Source organism: Macaca nemestrina, chromosome 5, assembly GCF_043159975.1.
Source record: "Macaca nemestrina isolate mMacNem1 chromosome 5, mMacNem.hap1, whole genome shotgun sequence".
NCBI lineage: Eukaryota > Metazoa > Chordata > Mammalia > Primates > Cercopithecidae > Macaca > Macaca nemestrina.
This window is the reverse complement of record NC_092129.1, coordinates 136,412,543-136,426,548: the sequence shown is the minus strand read 5'-3', so window position 1 is coordinate 136,426,548 and position 14,006 is coordinate 136,412,543. Positions and strand designations below refer to the sequence as shown.

The 14,006-nt window shown below is 40.5% G+C and overlaps 1 protein-coding gene across 4 annotated transcripts in view; it reads right to left on the bottom strand.

Annotated features, from left to right (window-relative positions):
• Nucleotides 1-14,006, bottom strand: part of LOC105490925 (regulator of calcineurin 2) — a 258,064-nt gene that overhangs the window by 16,082 nt on the left and 227,976 nt on the right. For all 4 annotated transcript variants that reach the window (XM_011756926.3, XM_024795773.2, XM_071096960.1 and 1 more), the window contains 2 exons: nucleotides 5,486-5,659; nucleotides 3,532-3,703 (listed from right to left, as the gene is read on the bottom strand). In XM_011756926.3, coding sequence (XP_011755228.1) covers nucleotides 3,532-3,703; nucleotides 5,486-5,659 — 346 coding nt within the window. The remainder of the gene's footprint in view (nucleotides 1-3,531; nucleotides 3,704-5,485; nucleotides 5,660-14,006) is intronic.

Below are 14,006 nucleotides of genomic sequence, written 5' to 3'. Positions count from 1 at the left end.
AGTTGTTGGACACAAATCATGCATGTGTAGGGCTGAGGAAGCTTCAAGGACATAGAAAAGGGATAAATGGATAACCAAATAAAGACAAACAGTCCCAAATTGCTGGCAGGGAATAGAGAAAAACATATCCTAGAAAATACATCCAGACTGCAGCTGTTCCATGGACACAGTATCAGTCATCCTTAAAAATCAGGAAACTCTCAATATTTGCTCTTGTACCAAATGCACAAGTCTCCATTTGCACATTTACCAGACATTAGGTTAGGCTTTCTAGAAGTTTAGATTGGTGTTTGTTAGAAATAATTCTTGAGGCCTGGTGTGGTGGCTCACGCCTGAAATCCCAGCACTTTGGGAGGCTGAGGTGGGTAGATCACGAGGTCAGAAGTTCGAGACCAGCCTGGTCAACAGGGTGAAACCTCGTCTCTACTAAAAAATACAAAAATTAGTTGGGCATGGTGGCACACGCCTGTAGTCCCAGCTACTCAGGAGGCTGATGCGGGAGAATCACTTGAACCTGGGAGGTGGAGGTTGCAGTGAGCGGATATCGTGCCACTGCACTCCAGCCTGGGTGACAGAGTGAGAGTCTGTCTCATATAATAATAATAATTATAATTATTTATTCAGGGTTAGAATAAATGTTTGCCAGAGTTGGAACAGAGCAGGCCTGAAGTCAGCCAAGCCAACCAGTATCCTTAATAGAAGGCCAGCTGGCAGAGCGGTGGTTTACTCTCTGGAGTCAGAAGTGCCAGGGTTTGAAATTCGACGATGTCACCAACCAGCTGTGTCACCTTGGGAAAGTTCATGCTTCTTTCTACAGCCTAGTTTCCTAATCCATAAAATGGGGATAATAATAGGTCCTATCTCTGTGCTTTTCACAAAGCAGGGCCCTTCAAAAATGGTAGATGGTACATTTATTGTGATAAAAGAAGGTGGGTGCTATAGATTAGCTGTACAATTAAGGTAAAAGGTCTGCATTTTTAACATTGTTGATAAGTTATTTACAACTCCGAGCCCCCCACCCCCTACTGCCAACTGCTTTTTTTTTTTTTTTTTTTCCTCTGCCTCTTTAAGACCATTTCCTTCCTCCCTCTTTCTTCCTTCCTCTTCTGTGTCAGGCTCTGTGAGCATCCCTTCCAGGGCCTAATTCCCATCCCATCTGTGCCTTCTGCCTCCATCAGTCCCAGGTCACATTTGTCCCTGTCTATGCCTTCCAGAGTCTGGGCTCAGCTCGGTCAGCCAGTAAGGGTGTCTGGAACTTGCCCCTAGCTTTCTCTGCATCAATCTTTGTGAATGCTGACAAACAACAACTAATGTTCTTTCACGTTCTTGATAAAAAATGATTTGAATTTTACTGGACAACCAGCTCCACATGAGTGAACTGGAGTCCAGCTGGGGTGTGATGGTCAGAAAGTTTGACATAGCCTGAGCCTCCTTTCTAAATAGTGAAGTGGGAAGAGCACAGCATTGGAAGCTCTGGCACTTTCATTGTCAAATCAGCTCCCCGCTTCGCTCTGGGCCTCAGTTTCCTTTTCTGTAAAATGCAGGTCAGACTCCTAGGTCCTCTAGCCAAGACCTTAGTGATTCTATAAAGAGCTCTGTTGGCTGACATTCAAAACCCCTCTACAAAGTGTTCAAGGGTGTTCTTGTCAATATCAGTGCATAGGAGTCAAACTGGCAGCTCCAAGGACCTTGGCTGAAATTGGTCCATTTTGATATGTGTGCTTGTTTGTTTCTGCAATGTCCTGAATGACTGTGGGGAAGGGCTTCAAAAGGCTTCACGTGAGTAGACTCAATTTACTTTACACACTGTGCAGTGTTTACGCATATCACACATGTGGCTCTCTGAAGGGGGAGTGTCTAAGATCAGGATCCTGGATGTGAACTAGATGTTCAATGAAATCATATTTCACTAACATCTCCCTTGTTATTATATTGCTTCTTTCATCAGCACATGTTAGTTAGACGTACCTCCTGCTTCTTGAAGGTAAAACTTACGGCCATTTTAAAGGGCCTGAGAAGCTGACAGATGTGATGCTGATTACAAAGAAACCTCCAATGAGCTTGCTCTTGAAAGTTCTATAATTTAACTTTCAGGCCACACATGTAACATCTGGCAATCTTCTTGCAAGAAGTGCTTATTAATCAGATCAGCATCATCTTAATCTGGGTACCTGGTAAGATGACCAGCTTTTCTTGGTTTTCCTGGGAATTTTCTGACTTTAGCAGTGAAGGTCCTGGGGCCAAGGGACTCCTTAGTCCTGGAGAAACCAGGACAGTTGGTCACCATAATTCCTAGGGATCTCAGGTTTTGGCATACACAAGAATCAACACACGATTATTAAAACAGCAGATTTCTGAGGTGGGTGACTCTGGGCCAAATGTTTTCCTGCCACATTAAGAAATGCTGGTAAGAACTTATAAGTTTATTATTCTTGGTACTTGGCATTTAGCTACCAGTGGTTCTTGAACTCATCTGCATATTAGAATCAACGTGGGAGCTTTTAAAACGTACTGATACCTGGACTTTACCCACATCAAATTAGAATCTGTTGGGGTGGGGTCAGGCATTCAGATTCTATTTTTAAAGCTCCTTCCTATCCCAAGATAACCAGCAGTAGATACAGCAGACATAATGGCCATTAGTTACCACTCAATTCACAGTGCTAAAAATCTCAGCTCCCACCTGGTTTCGGCACCTTCAATTTCTATTATTTCCTCTCCTAATATAATATAGGAAAAAATACTTTGGGGTGCAAGATGTCATCATCTGCTGAAATTGAGGGCAGTATCACTTCTAGGTACAAAGCCTAAAGAAACTTTTGGACAAGTGCATAGAGATGTACAAGAATGTTAACTGTTACTTTGATTGTAATAGCAAAACACCTGGAAATAATCTAAATATCCATCAACAGGAGAGTGGCTAAAGAAAGTGTGGTGGTGGATTCATATTTTAGAATACTATACTGCAGTGAGAATGAGTGAATCAGAGCTACATAAGCCAACATGATAACAAAGTGACCGTAAGATTTTTTTAAAGTTAGAGGCTGCTGTAACTGACTTCTTAGGAACTTGGAGGTTTCACTTTGGTGGCAGGTTTTCTTGTAACAGGGGGTTCCTGAGTGTGTACTAGCACTGTGACAGCAATAAAACTGGGTTGCACAGCATAGATGCTTCCTTCCAGCTGGTAGGGTTCATTTTGTCTGTTCTGAGGAAATAATTTCCTCCTGGTATCGAGATAAATCCCACAAGAATTAGGTAATGCTGTTGGATCTTAAAATATCTGCATTGCAATCCGGAAGCTGCATGGACTTGACACCATTTTAGTACAGGTTCCCGAGTTGCTTTTTGAACAGGTGCAAAGTCTGATGCTGCATTCTCATCCATCATTCCCTCTCATTGTCCACACAGAAGAATAAACCCATTAGAAATGCAATGTTACTGTAAACCCAGGATTTCAAGGTTGTTAATCTAATTTGGCTTTTCTAGGTTGCTGACAAATGTTTATTTTTTAAAATGGACCGCAAAGCTTACCTGGTCCTAGTTTGGCCACAGCATAGAGGAGGTCGTAGTTGAGGACTGGTGTGGCATCGTTGATGGGCTGCCAGCCAACAGGTGGGGAGGAAGGGGGCGAGATGAGAAACTGTTTGGCAGGCTGGGGTGGAGCCAAATGCAGTTTGTCTCCATCTGTCTCTGGAGTCTGAACCTTTCAAATAGAGTAGAGATGAAGACACTTATTCATCATGGCTTCAGATGTGTCATGTTGGCACATTAAAATGTGGGTTTAGTTTCAGCCTGTGACAAATGAACCGATGAACCTGACTGTAATAATAATTACCACTTACCACATACCATGTGCTTAATTGCCTTATTTAATCCTGAAAACAGTGGATCTCAACCTTTACTGTATGTCAGAATCACCTGTAGTCCTTACTAAAACACAGATTGCTAAGCCCCAGCCCCCACATTTCTAATTCAGGAGGCCTGGGATGGGGCCTGAGGGTTTGCATTTCTAATAGGTTCCCAGGTGATGCTGATGCTGCCAGTCCACTGTCCCACCATGCACCTGCCAAATGTTTCCTTGTCTCCTTCTCTCTTTTCCTCCTTCCTTCCTTGGTGAAATTCACATAACGTAAAATTAACCACTTGAAAGTGAACAGTTCAGTGGCATTTAGTACATTTCCAATCTGCAACAACCACCTCTATCCAGAGGAGTAGGAACTCCTCTGCCTACTGCTACCAGTACTACCATTACCAGTTACTACCATTCCTGTCTCCCACTGGTCACTGGCAATCACCATGCTGTTTTCTGTCTCTACAGATTTACCTGTTCTTGATATGTCCTATAAGTAGAATCACAGAATATGTGACTTTTTGTGTCTGGCTCCTTTCCCTTAGTATAATGTTTTCAAGGTTTATCCACATTGTAGCATTTATCAGTATTTTAGTCCTTTTTATGGATGAGTAATATTCCATCATATGGGCATACTATAATTTGCTAATCCATTCATCCATTGATGGACATTTAGGTGGTTTCTACCTTTTGTCTATTGTGAATAGTGCTATTGTGAACGTGTGTGTACATATATTTGTTTGAGTACCTGTTTTAAATACCTAGGAGTGGAATTGCTGGGTCAAATGGTAACTCAATGCTTAACTTTTTAAGGAATGGGGTGAGATTTTAAAGACAAGGAAACTGAGGTTGGTCCACATCACACACATGAGAATAGCAATGATGGAATTTGAACATGGAGGCAGGGCCAACGTCTGTGTTCTTTTCACTGTGCCATCTCTGTAGAGTCTAAAGGTGGAAACCATACTAACAGATCACTTAAGAGATGGATCAAGGTATCTAGTGATGAGGTGAGGGCACTAATGGAACATGATGGATATTGATTTCTATTGCTGTGAACTTTATAAGCATTGCCAAGAATTACCCATTTCGTTTTGGAACAGCTAGAATTGATTTTTGGATGAAACAAATTAATTTCCATATATTTGTAACCTTTTCTCATAAATATGAATCACTGAAAAGTTATACATTCCACTAAAGCAGTCATATAATTTAAGTTTTAATTATAACCCTGATAGGAAGGTTAGGAGTAGCTGTGATTACATCATTCTTATTATAACTACTACCTGGCATTTATTGTGTATTTGCCAAATATTAGGCACTTAAACACACAATAATTCATGCAATCCTCATAACAACAGTATGGGGTATAGATCCTGATCATCCCCAATTTACAGATGAGAATATGGAGCCCCAGTGAGGTTATGCAACTTGCTCTGGTTGGCAACTCTCAGAGCCTGTTTTCTAAGCCACTAAGCTGTTCCTGTCTGGGAATCATGATGTGGGTCTATTTCTCAGTGAATTAATTTATAGACTATCAACCAATCTGAAAATGGAAAAGGCTTCATTTACATTTTAAAACAGTAAAAAATAATGTAGGGCAAAAAGAATAACTTTGGTAAACAATCACCTTACCTGTGCAAAGTAGAGCTTTAATTTTTTCCCTCTGAATTGGGTTTCATGAAGCTCTATCCTAGCTCGGGCTGCAGATTTAGGATTGCTGAAGTTTATACGGACACGTCTGAAACTCTTAAATAGCTGGAACGTCACACAGTCGTCATAAGTCCGGAACAGTCCCTCAAATTTTTCCTGATAAAAACAAACACAGAGGGAAATCCGTTGGCCATGGGTCTTGTATGATGCCATATCTGATAAAAACAAACAACTAAATAAATAGACTGTTAATAACATACAGTTTAAATAGAACAGCAGTAATGTATTTTTTCTTTTTTTCATCTGTAGGTCTGTTGCCAGGTGCAAAACATGCCTGAAGGATTTATAATCTTGGTCTAAGGTTCTCTAGAGAACCAGTGAATAGGGTTCAAAGTACATGAAACACATCGGAAATTATGCAAAATGTTGAGTGTTTCTAGAGGAGAGGGATTGTAATGACCATCAGATTCTCAAAGAAGTTCATTATCTCCAAAATACTGGAGCTACTGAGTAAAGCACAGGGTAAACATTAGTGATTACCAATCTTGGGGGCACTTTTCGTTTTCTTTCTTTCTTTCTTTTTTTCTTTTCTTTTCTTTTCCCCTTCCTTCCTTCCTTCCCTCCCTCCCCCGCCCCTTTCTTTCTTTCTCTTGCTCTGTTGCACATGCTGGAGTGCACTGGCATGATCTGGGGTCACTGCAACCTCCGCCTCCTGGATTCAAGTGATTCTCCTTCCTCAGCCTCCTGAGTAGCTGGGATTACAGGCATGTGCCACCACACCCAGCTAATTTTTGTATTTTTTAGTAGACATGGGGTTTCACCATGTTGGCCAGGCTGGTCTCAAACTCCGGACCTCAAGTGATCCACCTGTCTCGGCCTCCCAAAATGCTGAGATTACAGGCATGAGCCACCATGCTGGGCCTAGGGAGGGGTGGGCACTTTTCTTGCCTAAAAATATGGGATCCACATCACCCAGTTTCCTAGTCAGGCAGTACCATTTGATTAGTCCTGGTCAACGAAATACGTGTAGAGGGCAGAAGAAAGCCCTTGAGTAATTTTTCAGTTCATTTCTCCGAAGAGGCCATGTGTTTCAAAAGGTACAGCTGTCAGAAACAGGATTCTCTTCACTCTGAGTCCCCAAGTGGCTGTATGAAGCAGAAATAGTTTTCTCCCTACTCCAACTCCATTCTATAGCCAACTTTGCCTTAGCAAGGAAAAAAAATCTCCGTTGCATTAAATCACTGAGATTTGAGAATTATTTTATTCCTACAGCATAACTAAGCTATCACAATATAAAGCAATAATTAAAAAATTTAGACTCAATACACAGTTTCAATTCGACTGAATAAGTATCTATTAAATGCTCACTTTCTATGAGGAAAGGTCTCTCTCTAGACTTTAAGAGGATACAGAGATGAGTATCACATTGTTCTGACCCTCAACCATCTAACAATCTAACAGGTGAAGCAGATACACACAAGTAAGAGGACACCCAGAACACTGGGGAAAGGCATAACAGAAAACTAGAGAATTAAAAAAGAAAAAATATATAGGTACATATGTTAATAACATCTGTCTGATCTATATGGTTCCTCTTAGCCATAAAAGTATCCTTATTATAAGAAAATTAGTATATGTTATAAGCTAGTGTGTTCTTAATAGAGAAACTGCCACTAAGGAAATTATATATATAACCAACCTGATTCTTTTATTTCAACAGTAAAAGGTAATTTCTCATAACAGTGAGTACAAGGAAGAATGGAGATGCATGAAATATTAATACTGCAAGATTCATAGAATTTTAACTAGGAATGGATTTAAGAGATGATGAACTCAACCTTTTCCTCCTCACCTCCATCATTTTACAAATCAGAACCCTGAGATCAGAAAAGATAAGGACCTACCCATGGGCACAGGGAGAGTCAGTGGCAGATCCAGGACCAGGCCAAAGTCCTTGTGACCCTAACTAGAGAGATACTGTCAACTCTATAAAGAATTATACTGTCAGGTTGATAGGAAGAGATGCTTATTTTAATAAGAGCAAGAGATGTATAGCAATACACTGACCCAAGTCTAAAGGGTGACCACATCTAAGAGAATCAATATAGTGAGGTGGGGTTGTAAAAACACTGACTTCTGAGGCTCCACAGGAAGAGTAACTTAAACTTCAGGGAAGGTCTTCCTGCCTCTTGGGGATCCAAATGAACTTGTATCAGACCTTCAAGCCCATATTGGTGATGCCACACCACATCCTGCTGCCGATTTCTGAGAATCCTCAGGCTGCAGCTCCCCCATCGCCCCTCCTATCTTTGACTCCTTTGTCTGCCCACACTCTTCTCTTTTATACCAGTCCAAGGACCCCAAAGAATACAATAAAAGCTTTTGCTTTTTTAATGACATTTGTGGAGATTTGAGGGGTTCTTTCTCTCATTCTGTTTTTTTCTTATACTCCTTTTCCCATCATGAACAAAACAAGACTTTTTCCTTGTCTTATGCAGAGCAGGTTTTTTGTCTCCCCTCATCTCTCAAGCCTTGGGATTAGCCAAGTCCCAGACTCGGGGCTTCAGCTACCACTCCAAGGAGTCTCATTATGGAATTCTGTCCCACCAATACTGTGTTTTCCTGAGCACGAATCCTGATGGTTAAAATGAATTCTGTTTCCTCACAATGAGAGTACTCTGAACTGATCAAATCACAGCTGGTAGTTTGATGAGTTTGGGAAGTTTTCAGGAATAGGAGGAATTAAGAGATTAAAAACTCCTGTTTCTATATAGAGTACAATATTATTTTTAAGGACAGAATACTTGGGTCTTCTTTGTGGCTGGTATGTTTTTCCATTTCCAGGGTGGGAATTTCACTTTCTCATCACCTATCCAATGCCTAAGCATGGGCAGTTAAGGCTAGCCTGTGAAAGCGAGGTGCTTTTCTCCTTTGAGTCTAATTCCTTCCTTTTCATTTCGTATTTCATTTTTGTGCTTCACATCTCAGTTTATCAGAGCGGTTTGGCCTCAAGAGACTGCATTAAGAGCAAAGAATCAAGGAGTCCAGCTTTTAGGCTTAGGGGGTGCTGACAATGTGCTACCTCTTTTGTAAGGCATTGGCAGACATCAAGAACATCTTGTTCCCACTGATCCTCAAAAGAGGGCTCCAGGCACCAACTCCCACCAAGTTAGAGTTGGCCATTGACATGAAACTCTTTGATATTCCTTGTTTTGGGCTTAAGCTGAAAAACAAAAGGAGCTCTTGCACCAAACCTGGGGTGTAGCCCAGAGCTCAGGGGCCAGGGTTTTCATGGGATCATATGGGGCTTAAAGTCCACAATGATGATAATAATAAACAGCTGACATTTACTCAGCATGTCCTCTCTTTTCAGGCCTTTTGGGAACTTTATTTGTAGGGGTGACAGTTGTCCAAGAATAGGAACTCGCTAGCCTTCTCTATTTTTGTTTCCATTAGTGACATTACAAACATATAATTTGCTGAGGCAACAGGATACCAGACCAAATTAGAGGCAGATCCAACACAATGAAGCCACTAGATGTACCTTGAGGCAAAACAGTGTTACCAAAAGCACTAGCTGTAGGAATTCTCCACCTGCCATTACAGAAAATCTTCTACAGTCTTGATGCATGCACAGGTTCTCACCAGGGACACAATAATATTTTGTTGCCCTCCGGCTACCATTTTTCTCCAGTTCTGTTACCCAACAAACCCAATAAATTATTAATTTCTCCTTGAACGTCAGTTCTCTTTGTAGCATCCTATTTGAATACAGTTCTACTCTTTGGTTTCAGAACCTCTTTACACTCTTAACAATTATTGAGGATCCTAAAGAATTTTTGTAATGTGGGTTTTAAATAAAACAATGTTTATGGTACCAGAAATTAAAACTGAGAAACTTGAAAATATTTATATATAAATCCATTTAAAAGTAATAATAATAAACCCTTTATTTGTTAACATAAACTTTTTAATGAAAAATAACTGTTTTCCAAAAGAAGAAAACATTTAATGAGAAGATTGACATTGTTTTACATTTTTGCACATCTATTTAATTTCCAAATTACTAGAAGACACCTGGAAACTCATGTCTGCTTCTGCATTCAATCTATTGCACCAAGTTGTTTTGACTGAAGGGTATGAAGAAAAGCTGGCCTCATCCAAATATGTGGTCGGGAAAGGGTGGAGTATTTTAACAGCCCTTCAAATAATTGGGAGTATTCTTCCTTGATATCTCATCAAAACTCAAAAAGTAGTAGTTTCTTAAAGTGTACTTCATAATCACATAACATTTTTACCTGATTTTATTAAGATCCATTTATCTATTTTGCACTTTGAATAAATTTTAACCCAATGATTTCATAAGCGTACATTAATCATTTAGAAAATATTGGTTCCCTGAAATATGTAACTTTTCCAAACTGACCGATTTCAATACAATATTAAAAATCACATTCATTAAAACTATAGTTTGGTGCAAAAGTAATTGTGGTTTTTGCCATTACTTTTAATCTACCATCTATCTTATCAAAAAGTCTTTAGAAATTCAAAAGCTGTGGAATTCACATTGGTGGATACAAGTTTTCCAAAGTGTTATTTTTGCTTGAAAGCTCATTCTTTATTCTTGGCAACACACTCTGTCAGTTATTTTTCTTATAGCAGCAGATTCACTTCATTCATTTTTGAGAAACTGTCTGCCAAATACCGAAGTGTCCATAACTATACTTTTCCTGTCAGTTGTTTCTTCAAGTAAAAATGGTGTTCCATGAGAAAAGTACCAAGGGCAGTTTAGGACAACTTAGAATGTTTCCTCCAGTCAGACATTTTATTTCCAGATGCCACATAAGTACTTCTCATGTGTACTTCCCATTTTGTTATTCAGAAAATTGCAAAGGTGTGCGCTTAAGGGTAAAGGGTTAATCAAATGAATAAAACTTACTGCCTTATCAAGGACATTTCTAAGTAAAATTGGCATTTTCTTTCTTTTCCTGCTTTCTTCTTTTCTTTTTTTTTAAACTGTGAGTGTGTGGCTGTGAAGAATAGAAATACAGTCATGCACTGCATAATGAAGTTTTGGTCAACAATGGACTGCATATCTGACTGTGGTCCCACAAGATTATAGTGCCATATTTTTACCGTACGTTTTCTATGATTAGGTATATTGAGATACACAAATACTTAAGTGTAACAATTGCCTACAGAATTTAGTATAATAATATGCTGTACAGGTTTGTAGCCCAGGAACAATAGGCTATACCACAGAGCTTGGATATGCAGTAGGCTATACCATCTAGATTTGTGTAAGTACACTCTATCATGTTCACACAACAAAATCATCCAAGGACACATTTCTCGGAAGGTATTCCCGAGGTTAAGCGACACATGACTGTATTACTAGCACAAGTTGGTGGCACCGCACTGATTCATGCTAAAGTACCAGCAGTTTTAACCACCATTGCTTTTGTACCGTGGGTATAAATGTCAACACAGTTGAAAAGGTAAATGATACCTTGTAGTATTATGAAAATAGTTTTGATAACATAGGAACTGGTATTGGGATCCCTCATGAGTCTGTAAACCACACACTGAAAACTGTTGTACAATAGGGTCTCAGAAGTAAGGATCCAGTTGGCTTGGGGAAAGACAGGAGGTCTAGAGAGACCCTTAATTGTACAACATAATATTCAGAAAAGAGCTGCCCTTCAAAGAAGTGTGATAATGCTGGTATCGAATACTGTACGGAAGTCAAATAGGGTGAAGGTGGAGATGACACCATTGGATTTGACAAATGGACTGATGCTGATGACCTTACTGAGAGAGCTATTTGAACAGATGTGTAATAGTTTAATTACAGATGGAGAAGTGAAGGGCAGAGAAAAAGCTGGAAATAGAGTTTGGCAATGAAAACCAGGGAGCTGGGATAACTACATGGGAAGTCGTGGTCACAAGCAGATTTTTGGTAGTGTGGGGAAACACTGATGGGCTGAAGAAATGAAACTAATGAAGAGGGAGAGAGAAGAGATAGTAAGGGTATGTTGAAGTCCAAACCCCAGGAACTCAGAACATGACCTTGTTTGGAAATAGGGTCATCAAAGATGTAATTAGTTAAAAAGATGTTGTACTGAAGTGGTGTGGGACCCTAATCTAAGTTGACTAGTGTCCTTATAAGAAAATAGCCATGTGAGGACAAAGAAACATAGGGAAAGTGTCCTGTGAAGACAGTGGAGTGGAGTGGCACCTCTGCAAGCCAAGGAATGCTAAGTATTGCTAGCAAACCACCAGAAGCTAGGAAGAGGCAAAAAAGAATTCTCCTATGGGATCCAGAGGGATGGTAGCACTGCTGACACCTTGGCTTTGGACTTTAGCCTTCAGAATTGTGTGATAATAAATTTGTATTGTTTTAAGCTACTCAGTTTGTGGCACTTGGTTATGACAGCCCCAGGAAACAAATATAGGCAGTCTCATAGACCTACAGAACCAGATGACTCTGGGAAGAATACAGAGCACCTAATATATCATGCCATGTCCCCCCCAGGAGAGGAGGAAGTGGATATTTGGGTCATTCCAAGGTGATGAGTATGAGACACGTGTGTGTGTGTGTGTGTGTGTGTGTGTGTGTGTGTGTATTGAGGCATAGGAGAAGAAAGATGAAGGAATAACTTGAAAGGGTTGGCAAGTAGGCAATGAGATGCCTGACTACGAGAGGTTGTGAGGAGAAAAGAGAAGCCAGGAGTATCACATTTGACTGAAAGAATGGGAAGAGGTGAGACTTCAAGGTTCTGGATGAGTTAGATAAATGAGTTTCATAGGAATGACACAGTGGGAAAAACAGTAGACAAAAAAATCGTAAGCCCAGAAGATAATTTTGTAAGTTTAAGGTTTCAGAAGGTTTTCAGTGTTAGATGCCCTAAGGGTCAACATGAGGCACGTGAATGGAATTGTGAGGGATGACGGGGTGAGGATGATGGGAATAGAGGATAAAGAATAGCGAGGTGAGAGGGTTGCATGGTGACCACCGACTCAGGAGGACAACAGGAAAAAGAGTTATGGGACAACCATGAGCCAGATGAGCTACATGAGAAACAGGAGGAGTGACCTGGAGAGCTATAGGGTATGGCAGTATAGGTTGAAAGAAAAGAGTTCAACTGGAGGGCAGGGGCTTCACAGAGATCATCTATAAAAAGGGATGGAACAACAACCTAGAAGCATGGGGGGATGCCAGGGAATTCTAAGCCTCATATTCTGGGCTTGAGAGGTGGGGAACTAGAGAGTAATCTGCCTAGCAATGTGTAATTGCTAGGGAACAAGCATTGCCCAGAGCAATGAAGGATTTAGTAAGGAGAGGATGTGGAGTGATTATTGTAGAGCACAAATGATACTCTAAGAAAATCAATAATGGGCTCTAGAGAAGAAAGTGGGAGAGGTTAGAATAGGGGTTGGAGGCTGGGCATGATAGCTCATGCCTGTAATCCCAGCACTTTGGGAGGCTGAGGCAGGAGGATCACCTGAGGTCAGGAGTTCAAGACCAGCCTAGCTGACATGGTAAAACCCAGTCTCTACTAAAATTATAAAAATTAGCTGTGCGTGGTGGCACATGGCTGTAATCTCTGCTACTCAGGAGGCTGAGGGAGGAGAATCACTTGAATTCAGGAGGCAGAGGTTGCGGTGAGCCGAGATTGCGCCACTGCACTCCAGCCTGGGTGACAGAGCAAGACTCTGTCTCAAAAATAATAATAATAATAAATAAAATAAAATATGTTCCAGGTAGAATGTCTGAAGATGTGAGTGTGCTGCTTACCAAATAACAAACAGATCTAGGCCTAACTCAGGCCATATTTGAAATAAAATGATTATATAGTGTCAAATGTTTATCACTTCTCAATGGATACCACTGACAAGCCGTGGGCAAATCCCATGTTGAAGGACCACTCTGGATGTGATGGGCATTTCAGGAGGACCTTCTGAACAAGGGACTGCTATTGTAAACCTTTCAGGATGCAGACTCCTTATGTGATGGGCATAACTGGCCTGTGTGTGAGAGTTCCCACATCTGGACTTTAACGTATCAGGATTTCTTAGGCCAGCCAAAATTGTATGCAATTATGCTTTGTTCCATTTGTGGTCCTGATACTACCTAAATAAAAATCATTGTGAAAAGAGGAATCCTGCAATCCTTCTTCACTAATAAGAGAAGCAGACAGATGCTGTGTCATATAACTGCTTCAAGAAAAGATAGTTTGGTGGTAAAGGTACAGAAGCCTTTATCCTTTCTTGCTGAGTTCTTGTGAGAGACAAAGTTCTAATACTCAGCCCCAAACTCTAGAAGAAGCCATTTTGTTCTAAAAACTCATGGTTTCATCACACATCTCTCTCAGTGGAGCAAGTTCCATGATCCATGTCCCATTGTATTCTTTCTTTCCCAGTAGCGGTCCTAAAGTTCACTGTGGCTGAATAACATTGCTATGCAAAAGTATAGTTTTAGTTTTCTTTAGTTAAAGAAATC